This window comes from Equus quagga, chromosome 11 (genome assembly GCF_021613505.1).
Source record: "Equus quagga isolate Etosha38 chromosome 11, UCLA_HA_Equagga_1.0, whole genome shotgun sequence".
Classification (NCBI taxonomy): Eukaryota; Metazoa; Chordata; class Mammalia; order Perissodactyla; family Equidae; genus Equus; species Equus quagga.
Genome location: NC_060277.1, coordinates 97,963,861 through 97,983,064, shown reverse-complemented (window position 1 = coordinate 97,983,064; position 19,204 = coordinate 97,963,861). Strand labels below are relative to the sequence as shown.

General features: G+C 57.3%; 1 protein-coding gene across 2 annotated transcripts; it reads left to right on the top strand.

Moving 5' to 3' along the window:
- The first annotated feature begins 28 nt into the window (after positions 1 to 28).
- Positions 29 to 18,700, top strand: PLCD3 (phospholipase C delta 3). 2 transcript variants are annotated; one of them, XM_046677119.1, is made up of 15 exons: positions 29 to 321; positions 10,079 to 10,240; positions 10,340 to 10,568; positions 10,904 to 11,033; positions 11,995 to 12,223; positions 12,536 to 12,737; positions 12,907 to 13,051; positions 13,758 to 13,877; positions 15,017 to 15,160; positions 15,290 to 15,440; positions 16,319 to 16,435; positions 17,020 to 17,186; positions 17,441 to 17,576; positions 17,684 to 17,833; positions 18,045 to 18,700. In XM_046677119.1, exons 1-15 carry the CDS (start codon positions 171 to 173, stop codon positions 18,131 to 18,133), a joined length of 2,322 nt encoding a protein of 773 aa, XP_046533075.1. In that variant the 5' UTR covers positions 29 to 170; the 3' UTR covers positions 18,134 to 18,700. The 2 variants fall into 2 exon arrangements, with proteins under 2 accessions (XP_046533075.1, XP_046533074.1); XM_046677118.1 differs by having other exon boundaries at positions 13,725 to 13,877.
- The last annotated feature ends 504 nt before the right edge of the window (positions 18,701 to 19,204 follow it).

The following is a 19,204-nucleotide window of genomic DNA, read 5'->3' as shown; positions in this document are numbered from 1 at the left end:
GTCCCTCCCTCTCTCCCTCCTCCCGACACCTCCTCTTCCCGACTCCCTCCCGGCGCCGCTAAGTTTCTTCGCTCGGGATCGCGCGCAGAGCTGGGGCCGGGCCCGAGCGGCGCCCCCGCTGCCCTGTCCCCGCGCGCAGACCCCGGGCCCGGCCCCGGCCCCACCGAGCCATGCTGTGCGGCCGCTGGAGGAGCAGCCGCCGCCGGCCAGAGGAGCCCCCGGTGCCGGCCCAGGTCGCAGCGCCGGTCGCGCTCCCGTCCCCGCCAGCGCCCCCGGACGGCGGCACCAAGAGACCCGGACTGCGGGCGCTGAAGAAGATGGGTCAGTGATGGGCAGGGGCCGTTCCGGGGGCGTGGGGAGGTGCGGACAGTCTCCAGAGGCGCAGCCTGGTAGGGCGGGGTGTCCCCGCGAGCTCTTCGTGGGCTTCCAAGGCTGGATGGGGGTGTGGGGAGTATGGCGACAGATGGAATGCCAGCACCGGTCCAGCTGAGGGTCGCATCTGGGGTCACCAGAGATTCCCGGCCGAGCGAGGTGCCCAGGATGGCCGTTGTTTCCCACCGGGGGGAGGCGCCCGCGGGGCGTGCTGGAGCGGGAGTTTGGGCGAGGGGTGTGAATTAGGGTCCCTAAGGACCCGGAGAGCGGAGGGGAAGAGACAGGCTGGGGGTGCCCCTCACCCGCCTGCCCAACACCATGTGCCTTCTAGCGTCTGTAGATGCCTCAGAACAGCCTGGGTGTGAGGGTTGTGGCAGAGGCTGGCCTCTCAGGCCAGGCCTCCAACCCTGAAGCCCCTTTAGGGCCACAAAGCACTGGTAGGACTGGTCTAACTGGTGAGAACACTACCCTTGAAGTCAGAAAGCCAGAGTTTCCATCTCAGATTTGAGGGAGGTCACTGGGGGGAAGGAATGTAGCTGTGGCTCATTAAGCATCTCCCTGAGACATCTCCCAGAGACAGGCCAGCCCTGGGAGGTTCCGCATATGGTGTCATTCAGTCTTCTTCACCTTCCTGAGAGGCAGGTGGGATAATCCCCATTTCACAGATGAGGAAACTGACTCAGAGAAGTCAAGGAATTTGTCTATGAGCACACAGCTAGTAAAGGGCAGAGTGTGGTTGGCATGCAGGCTGTGCTCCATCTCAGACCCTGGCCAAGTGGGACTGACTGGGTGGTTGAGGGGCTTGAATGAATGAGAGGATGTGTCTGTGAGAATATTTTATGAAATGTAAAGTGCCGTGAGACTGCAGTGTTGTACTGGAGCTGCTGCTGGTAGAAAGTTAAGATGGAGACGTGGGGGTGGGGCTCAGGGACAGACAGGCAGGGCTGCCCAGGAGACCTGTGTGAATCTTGGGGCAGAATTCAGAGGTCTTGATTACCACGCTTCTCTTTGCCTCTGCCCCCACACCCTGTTCTTACTTCTACCTCCTCTCACTCATTTGACCTGAAATTACTGAGCACTATATTCTGAGCACCTAGCCTGGCACTCTCCTCACAGGGATGTAAGACATGATCTCTGTCCTACCCTCCACCAATCATGCATGCATTCAACAAACATTTGAGTACCTATGCTCTGCCCTGGGGATTCAGCAACGAACAAGACGGACACAGTCCTGGCCCTTACAGAGCTGAAGCACCAGCAAGGAGGGCAGACAAGGAAGCAGAGAAACTGGACTGTGAAGGGAGAGAGCAAGGGAGATGCCAGGAGCCAGCGAGGACCCCGGCTGCACCCCAGAGCCAGGGGTGGGAGGAGACTGGAGTGAGGCCAAAGGGGAAAGGCAAGTGCGGCCAAACCCTCCAGGCCCCTCCTGGTGAGGTTGTGGACTTTCTCTGGAGGGCAGCAGGGACCCCGCAAAGGCCCCAGGCACAGGAGGCAGGCAGGAGGTGGGCAGAGTAGGGGCAGGTTGGACCAAGGCAGGGGTGCAACAGGGAGAGTGTAGGAGGGAGGCCGAGGAGCCAGTTCGGCAGGCTGTGATGGGAGCAGACTGGGGCAGTATAGCCAAGATGGATTCCAGAACCACCTGGGAGGTAGATTGGGCTGGACTCTGCGGTCGGCAGGATCCAAAAGGCGTCTCTGGTGGGTGGCCATGTCATTCTCTGGGCAGTGGTGTTTGGGGAGAGGAGGAAGGCTGTGGGAGTTGAGGTGTCCCAGAGAGAGCCAAGGGCTGGTGTTGGACCAGAGAAGCCACCCCGGGAGTCACCCGCCACAGGGGTTACGCATTCCTTGGGAGGGCTGAGGGGATGTGCCGGCGCACCTGTCCGCCTCTTCGTTGTGCACACGTTTGCTGAGCCCCGTATGTGTGCCAGGGTGCCGTGCCAGGGTCTGGGGCTACGGAAATGAATAACACAGCACTTTGCCCTCGGGGAGCACACAGTTTAGTAGCAGGTGACACTTGTAGACAAATAATTACAGCTGAGCCCAGGCTGAGTAAGGCCGCACGGCTGCTCCACGCATCCCATCACAGTGACACTATTGGGAACTATGTGGGTGTCATAATGTCATCTGGGCCACCATCCTGCTGAGTGAGTGACTGCCAAGAGAAGAATGCCCCTTCCCCAGGTTGCTCTGCGTCCAGAAACAGGGTGGAGAGGCAACCCAGGTGTCCTGAGGCCCAGCCCCTCAGGCTATCAAGGCCAAGGCCTAGGCCTACCACCCAGGTAGCTGCCCCTCCTGTGTCCTATCACAGCCATGGCCACACCCCTTAGGCTAACAGAGAACAGATTTGATTTCAGTTCAGATCAAGAGACAAGGCAGGGAGTGGCTCAGAGGTCAAGGGCTCAGAGGGGCCCAAGGAAAAGAAAGGGCCTCTAGGGCCATACTGGGGGGAAGAGGGGAAACTGCAGCACCCCGCGTGTGGAGTCATTTGTGGAGCCTGGGGTCCTGCTCCTCTCCTGCCCCTGCCCCCAGGAGGCCAGGGAATGGTTGAGTGAGGGGAGGAGACCGCGGGCACCTGCAGTAGGCCAGGTGGGATCCTGTGTAATCCTGGGCCACCCCTGAGGGTGGTGCTGCACTGTCCTCACATTACAGATGACAGACTCCAGGCTGAGGGTGTGAAGTCCCCAGCTGCAGCGTCTGCTGCCCTGAGAGCCTCATTTTCAGTGATGGCTCTTTATTGCTGGGATTAATGGACACTACGACCCCCTTTATGACACTGTGCAAGCGCTATTCACGTGTTAGCCGTTTAACGCTCACAGTCATATGAGGCGGGTGGCACCATCAGCCTCATTTTGCAAGTGAGGAAACTGAGGTTCCAAGACGTTCAGTAACACTGAGGATTCCAAGCTGGGAAATAGCTGAGAGAGGATTTGCACCCAGGCCGACTGGGCCAGAGTCCAGGCTCATAACACAATCAATGAACCAGGGATTTATGTCTGGGAGGGGCCTGCTACTCCCCTCCCCCATTGGTGGCCCTGCTAGCTTCCAGGGGTGTCCTCACAGAGTTGCCAAAAAAAATACAGGATGCCTAGTTAAATGTGAATTCCAGATAAACAATGAATAATTTGAGACATACTCATATACTAAAATATATTGGTTGTTTATCTGAAATTTGAATTTAACTGGGCATCCTGAATTTTATCAGGCACCCCTGTCTCCCCAGAGCCCCTGTCCTTGCCTGTGCCCCTGGGGCTCCACCCTGCCCCTAAGCCTCCCAGTGAGCAGAGCACTGAGTAGGCAGAATCCCGCTCCCTGGCCTACATGCGCCACCAAGTGCCACAGGCCTAGAGGGCTCTCGGGGCTCCCCGGATGGCCTGCCCAGGATGTCTCCTGCAGGGTGAGTGGAGCTCGCAGGTGGGGGTCTTCAGAGCAGCCCCCCGCCTGGCAGGTGCCTGGCCTAGGGGGTGGGGAGGCCTGGGTAGCCCTCCTGGTTAAGCAGGGGCATGCCAGGCAGGACTAGGGGGCTGGCTCTGTCATGCTTTGTGGGCCCCCCCCTCACCTCTCCTCCTTCAAGGGCTCTGGGGAGCCCCCCTACCACCCCTGCTGCGACCTCTGCCCCCAAACAGGTTTCATGCCCGTTCTGGCCCTGCCGAGGAGGGGGCTGTCACCTCATCTCACTGTGTCCAGCCCCGGGCCAGGGGAAACACCGCCTGCTTTCCTGACTTTGTTGATTCTCCAAGGAATGTTATGGACTTTGGCGCTGAGCTCCTCTGGGCTCCAGCCTTGGGTGTGGCAACCAGCTGGGGCAAGGGGGACACGCTCCGTACCTGAGGTGCCGGGGCTGCCTGCTGGCTAGAGGATTCGGGTGGGAAGGTGTTTGAGACCCCTTGCCGTTCGTTGTGTGTCCCCTCCCAGAGCCTCATGGCCCCAGCCACCAGGAAAAGCTGCTCTTCCTCCCCTCCCCCGTTGGCATGAAGCTGTCGCTGCCGCTGTTGCCTGCATGTCTCGCATTCCTGCTGGAGCCCCGCGTGCCCGTCCTGATGTGCGCTGGCTCTCTCTCTCTCTCTCTCTCTCTCTCTCTCTCTCTCTCTCTCTCTCTCTCACACACACACACACACACACACACCAGCACACACATCCTATGTGCACACACCACCCTACACACACCCTCACTGGAGACCTACCACTCCTTACACACCCTGCCCTCTGCATATTATCCCTCCATCTACACGCCCTGTGACCACATAGCACCTCTCACCCCTCCCTCACCCCCTCACCGGCCTGCTCTGGCCTCTGCCCACCCCTACGCAGCCCCTGCTGTGGGTCCATCCCTGTCCTGGGCCATCCACACTGCTTTCAGCATACACGGTTTGCCCTCGCTGAGCTTCAGTGGCCCATCTGTGAAAACGGTAGGATTTGGGGTCAGAGATGGATGTGGTCTTCCCCATGGCCCCTTACAGCTTTGCCATTGAGACAGTTTCCTGCCCCCAGCCTTGGCCACTGAGACAGAACTACTCAGGCCCCAGGCCACACAGCCCAAACCGCCCAGGCTGAAGGTGGTAGGTGGGGACCTGTGGGCCTGCCTGTTCCTCACCACCTCCTGGCCCTCCCTGGGGGCTGAGATGAGCAGTCGGCTCAGGGAAGGTGTCTGAGCCCAGCTGGCCCGGAGAGAGGCCCAGCTGGAGGCCAGGGGACCAAGAAGGACAGATGTAGTGGAATATTCTTCCCTCCCAGGGCACTGCCTCGGTTTCCCCCTTTATGATCATTTATTGAGTGCCTGCTGTGGGCCAGGCCCTAAACTGAGTGCCTATGTGCTTAGCTCATTCAAGCTACACACAGCCCTTTGGGGTCAGGCCCCCCAACTCTCAATGCATCCCAGCTCCGCCACTTACCGACCGGGTAACCCTGGAGAAGTCATCTGCTCTGTGCCTCTTTAAGAGCTTTACTGAGAATTAATTCACATACCATACAATTCACCCATTTAAAATGTACAGTGGTTTCTGGCATCATACATTACTAAATTTCTTTAATTGTGGTAAAATAGGTATAACATAAAATTAGCCATTTCAACTATTTTTACGTGGCTAATTCACTGGCATTAATTACATTCACAATGTTGTGCGTTCACAAGGTCGTGTTATCTGTCTCCAGAACTTTTCATCACCCTAAAGAGAAACTCTGTAACCATTAAACAGTAATTCTCCATTCTTCCCTCCTCCAGCCTCTGGTAACCTCTAATCTACTTCCTGTCTCTGATTTTTTTTTTAATTGAGCTCTAAGTGACATATAATCTGTTTCTAAGAATTTGACTATTCTAGGTTCCTCACATGAATGGAATCCTACAATACTTGTCATTTGGGGTCTGGCTTATTTCACTTAGCATAATGTTGTCAGAGTTCATCCATGTTGTGGCATAGATCCGCTTTCACTCCTTTTTATGGCTGAATAATATTCTGTTGTATGTGTATATACCACGTTTTGCTTATCTATTCATCTGTTGATGGCACTTAGGTTGTTCCCACCTTTTGGCTGTTGTTCATCCTCATTTTTACTGCTATTCCTTCATGATTGCTTCCCCACCCTCTCAGTCGATGTGGCCATGGCACTGGCCCAGCCCAGCTCCAGGCTCAAGGCAGAGAGGATAGATTGAGAACCTGGAAACCTCAGGCAGGCAGCTTGTGCACCTGCTCTGAGCAGGTAGGAATGAGGTCAAGGAAATATCTGTGGGTTTGGGCCTGGCAGGACCTATAGGTGTTCACTGGGGGCTGGCAGAGAGCCAGGCCCCTCTCGGCATCCCTGCCCAGGGCCTGGACCCTCCTCTTGACCTCACCCCTTACCTGTGTTGGTCCTGCCTTTCCTGTCTGACATCTCAGTCCCCTCACCACCCCAGGGTTCAGAAGCTCAAGCAATGTGGAAATAGAGGTACCCCTGCCCCGGGACTCAGCCCCTGGCCCAGCCCGGCTCTGCACCCTCGTTCTGTTTGGCTTTTCCACTGGGAGTGTGGTTGGGGGACAGCGTAGTCCAAGGGGCGGTGTGACCCAGGGGCCAGTGTCGGTTGAGTGGGCATACTGGAATGTCACCCCTTCACTCCAACAGGCTCCTAGGGGTGAGGGCCAGGAGCAGGTATCCTCTCAACTTGGGACTCTGCCCCAGTGGGGGGCCAGTCAGGAGTTCAGGCTGCCAGTCTCAATGTCCTGTTTGCAGAAGATTCTGGACAAAGCAGGCCCTCAGTGACTCACCTCCATTTCCGGCCTTAGTCATTCACCAGCCCCCCTCCTTCCCACCCCCTCAACTGTGGGCTTGGCATCAGACAGCTGGCTGGGTTAGGGGAGGTGGCCCCAGCTGCAGAGCCTGGTTGTCATGGGAACGAGGGGTCCCCTTTCCCACAGCTAAGGAGGTGGAGGAGGGGTGGGCTCAGTCGTGGTGGCACTGCAGGATCCCCTGACTGTCCTGCCCCCCACCCCATTGTTTCTTAGGACGGGAGAATCCAGAGGTTGCCTGGATGTGGGGACAGGGGGCTGAGGGGCTGGTGAGTCTCTCAGCCTAGTGTCTGCCACATTCCAGCTCTTTGTCCACCTCTCCTTCCTGGCTAGGGGGTACCAAGTGGGCACTGGCCCTTCCAGAGGGCCACAGTCTAAACCCCAAGAGACCCCTTGGAGCCTTTAGGGCCACGGGCTGGCCCCAAGGGGACCATAGCCTCCTAAGGATTTGTGTTTCTCCTTCTGCCCCTGAGACCCTGATTCTCAGTCGCGGTCGCCCTCAAAGTCACAAGGGAGGTTTCTCCACCTACAGACACCCAAGCCCCAAGCTACGCCTGCTGGACAAGAGTCTCTGGGCGTGGGGCTTGCAGCCTCTCCCAGGTGATTCTGATGCACAGCCAGGGCTGAGAAACCTTGACCCGCAAGGCCTCTGCCCTGAACCTGGGCCAGATGGGGCAGGGCTGCGGGTAGAATGCACTTAGTCCCCCAGATGTCTGTCCATCTGCCTCTCCTTCCAGAAAACACTGGCTGCAAGCCTGACTCTGGGATAAGCGCTGAGGTGAGGATATTAGACCTCATCCCTGCCTTCAGGTTTACTAAAGACCCCTGCAATTACAATTTAGATGCGGTGTTTGTTTGTTTTAATCCAAGTAAAATGTGCTGTTGGTGGTCAGGAAGGGACAACTCCCATTTGAGGACAAATCAAGGAAGGCTTCCTGGAGGAGATGGTGTTTGAGCTGCTTCGTGAAGGAATCTGGTGTGAGGAAGGGAAGGGAGATGTTACAAAGGCTCCAAGAGAGAGTGAGAGAGGAAGGCCTAGGGATTTAGACTTGATTCCTTAGGTCAGCATTTGTAATTGGTCAAGCAGGGGTCTTGGGGCCACAAAGCCTGAAGCCAAACCTGGTACTGGGGACTTTTTTAAATAAAGGGAGGAAGAAGGACCCACTGTCCTGTTTCCTTTGGCCCACACAATGGTGTTTGGGGGTTTTTTGGTTTCAGTTTGATTTTGTTGCCAACATTGAAGAATCTGGAGGCTTCACATACAAATCCAAATTCCGGTTCTCTGGAAACTCTGGGCCATCATCCACCCCTGGCTACCCCCCTTCTTCCAAAGGGCGTGGACCCTACAGTTTGCCTGGTTTCCACCCTCCTATTGTCCCCTGGCTCATAAACCTTTGGTTCTGACCCCTGCTGAGGGGAACCCAAGCAGGGTGTGTCATCACTAGGATGAACAGTGTCGTGACCAAATGTCAGCTTTTGCAGCAGGTACTACTGTGGTCTCCACTTTATGAATAGAGAACATGAGGCTTAGAGCAGTCACAGGTTAGTGCCACCAAGGCCACGTAACTGGGAAGTGACAGAGTTGGGACTTGACTCCCCAGACCCCAGAATTTAAATTCTGCTGTTTCCACAAATATTTGCAAACTGTCTATCTGATAATGGGCTAATATCCAAAATATATAAAGAACTCCTACAATTCAATAGCAAAAAACCACAATCTGATTAAAAAATGGGCAGAAGATCTGAATAGACATTTTTCCGAAGAAGAGATACAGATGGCCAGCAGGTACATGAAGAGATGCTCTCCATCATTCATCATCAGGGAAATGCAAATCAAAACCAAAATGAGATATCATCTCATACCTCAGAATGGCAATTATCAAAAAGACTAGAAATAGCAAGCGTTGGCAAGAATGTGGAGAAAAGGGAACTCTTGTGCGCTGTTGGCGGGAATGTAAATTGATGCAGTCACTATGGAAAACAGTATGGAGGCTCCTCAAAAAATTAAAAATAGAACTACCATATGATCCAGCAATTCCACTTCTGGTATTTATCTGAAGAAATGAAAACGCTAACTTGAAAAGATATATGCACCTCCATGTTCACTGCAGCATTATTTACAATAGCGAAGATATGAAAACAACTTAAGTGTCCATCGATGGATGAATGGATAAAGAAGATGCGGTAGAAATATACAGTAGAATACTACTCAGCCCTACGAAAAGATACAATCTTGCCATTTGAACAACATGCGTGGACCTGGAAGGCATGAAGGCATTATGCTGAGTGAAAATAAGTCAGACAAGAAAGATAAATACCATGTGGTCTCTCTTATATGTGGAATCTAAAAATAAATAAATACATTTTTAAAAACCAAGCTCATAGATACAGAGAACAGATTAGTGGTTGCAAGAGGTGGGGGGTGGGGAGTAGGAGAAGTGGGTGAATGGTTTGTGGTTTTTTAGTTTAAATAAATTGAATGAAAATAATAAATAAATTCTGCTCTTTCCTACCTCGCCCTACCCAGGGTGGTGGTAGAGAGGGGAGCGGGAGGAAGACAGAAGCAGGAACAGAGGGGTTCAGTGTGGTGGCCAAGGGCGATGGTGCGGCAGCCTGACCCCCAGGGCTGAAACCTGCATCCACCACTCCCTAGCCATGGAATTCTGGCACGTTCCTGAAACTTCTCTGTGCCTGTGTTCTCATGAGTTAATTCACGAGCAGGGGCTGGCGTGCAGTGCGTACTCCGTGAGCACTGTGTCTTACTAAGGAAGGCAAACACTGTGACCAGAGCACACACGCAGGCTGGGCGGTTGCATGGGTCTGTGACAGTGGCTGGCAGGGGGGAGTGCCAAATGAGACAGGAGACTGTGCTTTCAGCTGGGCCCCCCCAGGGCACAAGAAGGGCACCTGCAGATCAGCCTCAGGCTGGCCAGGCAGGGCTGGTCCTGGAGTCCTGGGCCTGTGACCCTGGAGCCCGAGTGGCCTTGGCTGTCCTCCCTTGTCTTTGGGAAAGCAGAGGTGAGGAGCTTGGGTTGCAGCAAGAGAGATTTAGGTTAGATAGCAGGACTGTGTTCTTAATGGTCAGGGTTTCACATCAAGAGGAAAGGCTGCTGGTGGCAGATTCTGGGCGTGAAGGCTGGCGTCTGTGACGGAGAGAGTGGCAGACAGGGTGACCTTTAGCAAGGCCTGAGTCCAGGCTCTGCCTGAGGGCCACCAGAGGCGGCTGCTTTGGGGGCGGCCTGCATGAGGCATACCAAGCACAGGCGTGGGGTTGAAAAGCCTCAAGTCAGACTCGGTACTGGGGGCATGTTACAGTAAGGACAGAAAGCGAGGCCTGCGAGGATCTGGAGAAGCTCGGGGAGGGAGGCCGCAGCTCCCAGCTCAGAGGAGCGGGGCGGGGGAGCATCCGGGCGAGGCCGACCCCGCCGTCCCTTGGCTTCCCACCCCTGCAGGCCTGACGGAGGACGAGGACGTGCGCGCCATGCTGCGGGGCTCCCGGTTCCGCAAGATCCGCTCGCGCACGTGGCACAAGGAGCGCCTGTACCGGCTGCAGGAGGACGGCCTGAGCGTGTGGTTCCAGCGGCGCATCCCGCGCGCGCCGTCGCAGCACATCTGTGAGTCAGAGTCGGCCGGGCGCGGGGCGGGCCGGGGACAGTGCCCGAGCCCGGCCCGCCGCCCTGACCGGGCCGCGCGTGTCGCGTCCCTTCCCGCAGTCTTCCTGCAGCACATCGAGGCCGTCCGCGAGGGCCACCAGTCGGAGGGCCTGCGGCGCTTCGGGGGCGCCTTCGCGCCGGCGCGCTGCCTCACCATCGCCTTCAGAGGCCGCCGCAAGAACCTGGACCTGGCGGCGCCCACGGCCGAGGAGGCGCAGCGCTGGGTGCGCGGCCTGGCCAAGCTGCGCGCGCGCCTCGACGCCATGACCCAGCGCGAGCGCCTCGACCAATATCCTGCCCAGGGAGGGCGGAGGGGGCCCCAGGCGGGAGGGAGGGCTGGCCCTGCCCATGGAGGACCCCAGGCCAAGGGGAGGCATGACGCCATCCTTACGGGGTCCATAGTCTGAGACAGTGCCTTTTGTCATCAGAACTGAGGGTGGTGATCCCATGGAGGACACGCTGCTGCTGGGCTCGGGGAGCCCACAGGCTGAGGGGAAAGTACAGCCCCTAACCCGGGAGCCCCCAGAGCAAGGGGGTGGTGCCGAACCTGTCAGTTACCTGTCAGTTCCCGGTCAGCTGGGGGCGGGGCCCAGCCCGTCGCTGGTATTTCCTGAGCGCTCACACCTGGATCCACACCTATCTGCACCGGGCAGACTCCGACCAGGACAGTAAGATGAGCTTCAAGGAGATCAAGAGCCTGCTCAGAATGGTCAACGTGGACATGAATGACATGTATGCCTACCGCCTCTTCAAGGTGGGCGCGGGCCACCGCTCTGACCTCTGCCCTCCCCCGCCATCTGAGTCATCAGCTTGCCTCCCCCCAGCTTTTGTGGAGAGAGTGGCCTCTCCCTGCAGAAAGGCGACATCTGGGCCCAGTTACCCTTTTACCCTCCGCTAGGCCCCTGGGCCAGGATGGGAGTGCCAACCCAGAACTTCTCTCCTCACCTGCAGGCACAGCCCAAGGGTAGGGAGGACTCGGGCCTCCCCACCCCTCCAAAGTAGGCAGTGAAGCTGTTGTTTTCATTTGTCTGAGTCTGGAGGGCACCCTTTGCACAGGTGACCGTGCGTGGCTTGCACATGGGAGCCCAGGCAGGAGTCGGCTCACAGGCACAGGTGCACACCCTCCTCCACACATGACCATGTACCCCCCACGTGTGGGAGCACAGACAGGAGCACACGGGGGTGGGCTCTGCAGCCGTGGCCCAGTCGGAGCACATCGCAGACGCCTGTGTGGATGTTGACTGTGTGGCCAGCCTGTGACACTGAAAGACAGGAGAGCCGTGGCACCTGAGCACCTGAGCCGACAGCTCCATGTGGGCTGCTCCACATGGATCCTCAGTTATCTGCTGCCCACTGGCCCTGAGTGGGGACGTGGGAATGTGAAGATGGTAATGTATACACATGAGGGGGATTATGGCACAGGGGCTCAGTCCTGCCCCAGGGTTACTGTTTTCCCCCAACATCTTGATTCTTGGGGTAGGTCTTAGTATAGAAGGACAGGCAGGGAACCTTAGAGACCATCCTTAGACTCCCAGCCCTGCAATTTACCGGCTGTGTGAGCTTGAGTGAGACCCGGAGCCTCGCTAGCTCTCGGTTTCTCTACTGTGAAATGGGGGACATCCACCCTCCCAGCCATAGTAGATGACAAGTGTGTCAGTGCAGGCCAGCTTTCCCAAGGATCCCCCTCTTCTGAGTTGCTGCCCCCTGCTCTCTAGGAGTGTGACCACTCCAACAACGAGCGGCTGGAGGGGACTGAGATCGAGGAGTTTCTGCGGCGGCTGCTGAAACGTCCGGAGTTGGAGGAGATCTTCTATAAGTACTCGGGCGAGGACCATGTGCTGAGTGCCCCTGAGCTGCGGGAGTTCCTGGAGGACCAGGGCGAGGATGGCGCCACGCTAGCCCACGCTCAGCACCTCATCCAGACCTATGAGCTCAATGAGACAGGTGCGGGTCTGACAGATGGGGCTGGGGTCAATGCCCTGTCTTGGCATCTGGGCTCTGCTATTACTGACTGCGGGTGCCATCTTGGGCAGGTTACCTCTCTTCTTCGAGACTCAGCTGCCACATCTCTAGAATGGGATAGTAACATACCTTCCTCACAGGGTTTGGTTGAAGATTAATTGACATAACTTTTACAGAGTCCAGTCAGTAGACAGGTGCTCATTATTACTCAGTTGAGTGAGCTTTGGGGGCATTTAGGGCTGGACACCGGGGTCCCTCGTTAGGCCTGATGCTTTCTTCTGCCCATCCCTGCAGCCAAGCAGCATGAACTGATGACACTGGATGGCTTCATGATGTACCTGCTGTCACCCAACGGGGCTGCCCTGGACCCAGCCCACACGTGTGTGTTCCAGGACATGGACCAGCCCCTTGCCCACTACTTCATCTCCTCCTCCCACAACACCTACCTGACCGACTCTCAGATCGGGGGGCCCAGCAGCACCGAGGCCTATGTTAGGTACTGTAGTGGGGGAGGGTGGGGTGAACACATCTGGGAGTCCAGCTTGGAAGGATATGGGGTTCAACTCCCACTGTGGGCTTCCCAGGACCTACCTGGCTCAGCCTGTCCATTGCCCTGCTCCATGTCACCCACACGACATCTTGCCCATCATTCTGTCTGTCCACAGGGCCTTTGCCCAGGGATGTCGCTGTGTGGAGCTGGACTGCTGGGAGGGGCCTGGAGGGGAGCCCGTCATCTATCACGGCCACACGCTCACCTCCAAGATCCTATTCCGAGATGTGGTCCAGGCTGTGCGTGACCACGCCTTCACAGTGAGCTTCCGGGACCCCCAGCCCCAGCGCCTTCCCAGTGACCCCCGCTGTCCTTAGTCTTCCCAAAAGAAACCCCTGCCCGGAGAGTCTCTCATTCACCAAGTGCTTCAGGGACACTTGGCCAATGGGGTAGAATAAAGCTGAGATGCTCCTGTCTCCCATCCTCATGTTTAGTAACTGTATTAAAATCACAAAATTTCCAGAAGAAAACTTTGGGAGGAGGGAAGGACATTTTAATCATGACTCCCAAAGAGTAGGCCATTAAAGAGAAGCTCACCATGCTGTCTACGTAAACTTGCAATTTCTGTCAAGCTATACAAATCTTACCACCAACAAATGATGGGCTGGACGGAAAAGTTTGCAGCTTAAAAAGACATGGTCAAAGTCATTAACATATAAAGAGCATTTATGAAAGAAAACCATTCCTACAGCGTCCTCAGCCTCCCAGACAGTCCACCCTTTACCTGCGGCCCCGGTTCTGACCTCTGCCCTCCACATACACACTGGCCCCAATGTGTGTCCCACATCCCATCGACTCAGTCCCCCCAGGGTGGGTTCTACAGAGCCCTGCCTTTGCCTGCCTGTCCTGAAGGGGTTGGGGGCCAGGTGGAGCAGGGGTCCTGGTGGGGGGGAGGGGAGAGTGGCTCCGAGCTGCTGTCCCTCCCCCCAACAGCTGTCCCCATACCCTGTCATCCTGTCCCTTGAGAACCACTGTGGGCTGGAGCAGCAGGCTGCCATGGCCCGCCACCTCCGCACCATCCTGGGGGACATGCTGGTGACACAGGCACTGGACTCCCAGAACCCTGAAGAGCTGCCATCCCCAGAGGTGATGCTCCCAGACCCCCTGCCTGGGTGGGGGAAGGGTCTGACTGAGGTCTTCCATCCACCCCCGCTCATGCCACCTCCCTAGTTCAGGACCCCTCACCTCTCTCTGCCTTAACCTTCCCCTGCTTGTCCGTCCATCTGACATCTGCCACCCATGGTCTTGTCATTCTCCTGCCCTCCATTTTCAACTAGACCCACCTCCACCTTTCACCTGGCATTCAAGGCCTTCCATGACTTGGCTCTGACCTCCCTGCCCACAGGCTCAGCCATCCCCCGCTCTAAGGCCTTGGTTGACACTGTCTTCTCCACCTGGAGTGTCTTTCCCAACTGTCTGCGCTTGCCAGGCGCCACCTCTTAGAATTGTAGCTCCCCTTAAACGACCTCTTCCTGCGCCCTTAAAAACTGCCTCTGCTCTCTGGCTAGAGGTGGTCCTTTCTTCTTTCCTCCCAAACCCCAGAGCGTTTTATCTGCTCCCTCAGGACATTTATCTTTTTCTGCCTCCTTGAGAAAACTCTTTTCCTCATTCCTGTCCCAAATATGCACAGAATGGTGGTTCACCTTTGTGTGTGTGTGGGGGTGATGTGATTTTTTTTTATTAGCATGAAAATAACATATATATGGTAAAAAAAAAAAAAAAAACGACGAGCTGTACAAAAGTGTATACAATGAAAAATGGGTTTTCCTCTGCTCAGGCTCACCCCTGTCCTATTTCACAAGAAGTAACCATCTTCAATAGTTTCTTGTGTGTCCTTCCAGAATTTTCCCATGCATGTATACCTATGTACATGGCTGTCTTCTCTTTCAAATGCTACACAAAGAAGATCGTGTGATTACATCTTCTACCCTCGCTTCTTTCGTGGGAGATCTGTTTTGAAGAGGGCTCTTCTTTCGATCCTGAGCTGCTTCATTATTTTAATGGCTGCTGTGTTCCGATGTTTGGAGGGACGTCATTAGCCAGTCACCCGTTGGTGGCCTCATAAGTTCTTTCCCGTTTTTTCCTATTAGAAACATTACTCGTCTTTGTGTCTCCTTGCCTGCTCCCCACCCCTGCCAGCCCTGCACACAATGCTAGTTGAATGACTGACCAGTCGACTGACATAGGGGCAAGAGGGCTTAATCCTTCCATATTGGCGTCTACAGCAGCTGAAGGGCCGGGTCCTGGTGAAGGGGAAGAAGCTTCCAGCTGTTCGGAGTGAGGATGGCCGAATTTTATCTGACCGGGAGGAGGAGGAAGAAGAGGAGGAGGAAGAGGAGGAGGCAGAGGCTGCAGAACAGAGGCGGCTGGTGAGTGGGCCTGGGTGGGCCAGCCGGGCTGGGCAGGGGCTTGATACTACTGTGGACCTTGGGGCGGGTGGGGACCGGAAGGAAGGTAGGAGGCCTAGGGGCTGGAGCCCGCTGATGCCCATTTCCCAGGCCAAGCAGATCTCCCCGGAACTGTCGGCCCTGGCTGTGTACTGCTGTGCCACCCGCCTGCGGAACCTGCGCCCTGCCCCCACCCTGCCCCAGCCCTGCCAGGTCAGCTCCCTCAGCGAGCGCAAGGCCAAGAAGCTCATCCGAGAGGCAGGTAGGAGCCGGGGCATCGGGCGGACATCCCGGGGCAGGAGGGTAGTGCAGGCCTGCAGGCTCCTGGTGGGCGGGACATCCTGAAGTTGGTCTGGAAAGGAGAATGAGAGGGCTTCAGCGGCAGTAAAGAGGTCAGGAGCCCAGAGAGGGGCTCAGGGGCTGAGTGCCCAGCACGGGCCCAGCACCAGGCCAGGCGTGGCTGGAGGGAGGGCGCAGGCTACTGTCTGCCTTCACCACGCTCACAGCCTGGTGGGGGACCAGACAGAGGCATAATTATGGTGTGGGGTGAGCCATCAGGCTATGATGGGGGCTGGGGAAGTCCCACGGAAGGGTGAGATCGGGGAAGGATTCCTGAGCAGGGAAGACACCTGACAGCAGCCAGGGGAAGAGGGGAAGGGATTTCCAGACAGGAGGAGCAGGCTGACAAAAGCCTGGAGGCGAGACCTACAGGAAGGCTTCCCGGAACCACAGCCTGGCTGGAGGAGTGGGTGTGGGAGGAGTGCTGGCAGATGGAGGATGTCAGCCAGGTGTTGGACGCACTGAGTCAGGAATGTGGGGATTTGGGGCTGGGATGCAGTGCCAGGCTGCGGGAAGGGGTCCCTGCCCCTCTCTGGACTTCGGCAACCTACTCGTGAGGTCCCGTGTCCCGCCCCGGCATCCCAGCCCTGGCCCCTCCCCCATGCCCCCGCCCCCATGCCAGCCCCCACCCCTGGGTCAGAGAGAAGAGGAGCTGGGCCAGGGGAGCTAGAGATGGGGGAGTTCAGCCCATGTTCCTAGTTTGTCCCTGGAGTTGGGGGTGGGGAGGTTACAGGCGCTGGCGCTGGGTGAGGGACACACCCGCTGGCCGTCACAGCCCCGCCCTAACTCCGCCCTTCCTAGGGAATAGCTTCGTCAGGCACAATGCCCGCCAGCTGACCCGTGTCTACCCGCTGGGGCTGCGGATGAACTCGGCCAACTACAGCCCCCAGGAGATGTGGAACTCGGGCTGTCAGCTGGGTGAGTTGGCGTGCAGCAGGAGCAGGGATGGGCAGGGTGCCGCTTTCTGGGGTGGCCTCTGGGGAGCCATGGGAGGCCCCAGCAGTGATGAGTGTAAAAGTCTCACATTTTTTATGAAGGCAGAAATTAAAAACCTCCACTCCCATATGTCCCTCTGACACACGTACACACACACACACCTGGCAGTCCCACTAAGTCAACGCTGACGAGGATGGATTCTGGAGGGACGTTGAGCTGTGCCAAAGGAGGGGAGTATGGTCCCCTTGGGGGTAGGTATGGAAAACCCAGGCTTCCTTGGGCCCCGGCTCTGGCCCAGGCCTAGGCCCAGCCCCACCCTCTAGCCTGGAGGGATACCAGGAATAAGTACAAGTGACAGTAGGGGCTGGGTCCCCTGGCCGCACCCCTCAAGCCATGGTGGGGGTGGGGCAGCACTCCCCAGACAGTAGGACCCTGGGCCCTCTGTAGAGAGGAACTGAGCCCTGTCCCCACAGGTCTGTCTGTGGGGGAGGCAATGAGGCCCCTGAAACCAAGCAGTGAGGAGAGGGCCAGTAAGAGCCTCTGCCCTGACCCTGCTGTGTCCACAGTGGCCCTGAACTTCCAGACGCCAGGTTATGAGATGGACCTCAATGCTGGGCGCTTCCTCATCAACGGACAGTGTGGCTACGTCCTGAAACCTGCCTGCCTGCGGCAGCCTGACACAACCTTTGACCCTGAGTGTCCTGGACCCCCCAGAACTACGCTCACCATCCAGGTCAGCAGCCTGGACCGAGCCCTACCCTGGGGTCAGAGCTAGTTCTGGAGAGGTCCTGATCTGCAGGGTGCCAGCCTCAAGTGGAGGAAGACAGCAGAGGCCTGGGGACGGCTTGGTGTGAGGGTACTCTGAGTCCCGTGCAGGGAGGGTCAGTGGGAGTGGCCAGGCCAAGGGGCCGCCTACCTGGCAGAGGGGCAGGGCAGGCATGGGCCCTGGAAGGGACCACAGTGAAGCTCCCCTTCGTCCCCCCACAGGTGCTGACTGCACAGCAGCTGCCCAAGCTGAATGCCGAGAAGCCAAACTCCATCGTGGACCCCCTGGTACGCGTGGAGATCCATGGCGTGCCTGCAGACTGTGCTCGAAAGGAGACCAACTATGTGCTCAACAACGGTGGGTGGCCCTGCTAGTGGGAGTGAAGCAGGGCAGACACAGAGAAGGGAGGGAGGTGCAGGCGGGCCTGGGGGCCAGCTGGTCTGACTGCCATGCCTGTGTCCTAGGCTTCAACCCCCGCTGGGGGCAGACCCTGCAGTTCCAGCTGCGGGCTCCGGAGCTGGTGCTGGTCCGGTTCGTGGTAGAAGATTATGACACCACCTCCCCCAATGATTTTGTGGGCCAGTTTACACTGCCTCTCAACAGCCTGAAGCAAGGTTGGTGGGTTGGGGGGGATGGAAAGGGATGGGGGTCCAGGCCTCCAAGACCCTGTTCACCTGGGCTGCGAATTTCCTTTGAGAGCCTGCCCTGAGCCAGGCCCGAGTGGGGGCCCAGCCCCTAGCGTTGGGATGTGCTCTGCGCCCCACTCGGCCCTGGTCCTGTAGGATGGTGGGCAGAGAACCTGACACATGGCTACTCTCCCCACAGGGTACCGCCACATCCACCTGCTTTCCAAGGATGGGGCCTCACTGTCCCCAGCCACGCTCTTCGTCCATATCCGCATCCAGTGCTCCTGAGGGCCCAAGTGACCCACTCTGGGCAGAGACCCTCTCCTCCTCTGGAGTGGAGGGGCGGTGGGAGTGCCAGCCCCTCCAGCCTGCCCACTTTGCCTGCTCTCCAGACTCTGGTCTCAACTGGGTGAAGGTGGCCTCGGCCCCTCCTGAAAACAGGCGGTTGATCTTTTCCCTGCCATTGCCTCCAGCTCCTGGGGTCCTCGGCCCACCCCTCATCGTGGCTTATGAAGAGCCAGGCCTGTTGCTGCCAGGAGACTTGAGGGGCAGGACACGTGAGCCCTCACAGCAGGGCCATCCCAGCCTCTTTCCCCACAGGAGTCCATCTCCCTTTGCTCCCCCCAGGCATTAGTCATCCCCCAAGGCCCTCCTACCCCCGAGGCTTTTCTGGCCTCCTCCCTCCCGCTCTTGAACCTGAGCTCGCCTCTCTTCTTAAAGCAAGAAGCGAGAGCTGAGGCTTGGAGCCCTGAGAAACCTAGGAGGAGGTTTTTAACTTGTGTCAGAGAAGAGCCGTGGAGAGGGCAGGAGAACAAGACTATCTGTTTTAAAAAATAAAGAAGCAAGTTTATTTAACCACTGCCACCCCCAGAGCACCTGTGAAGCCAGGCCACACCCACAGGCCCACGAGGAGGGATGGGGACAGAGGGAGTCTCTTGGGCCTCTTCACCCAGCAGGGCTTGAATTTGTCTAAGACAGCCAGCGGGTGCCGGAGGAGATGCCACAGCCCAAGATAGCTCTGACTTAAAGCTGCTGCCAGTATCAGGATTGTGGGGGCACCAATTCACAAGGCCACCCCACCACCACCAGCACACCACAGACACACACACACACACACCCCACCACCACCACAGACACACACACACACACACACACACACACACACACACACACACGGGCCTTGAATGGGAAGGGGGCAGGTGGGTGGGCTTCTGCCATGGCAGAACTGTTATGGCCCTAAAGGGAGTGGGACAGGACTCTGAGGGACCTCAGACAGACCCCTACCTTCCAGGCTGAGCTGGGTTCAAGGCCCCTGTCTGCTCAGTAGACAAAGCCCAGAGACCTGGGGCTCTCCTTCCA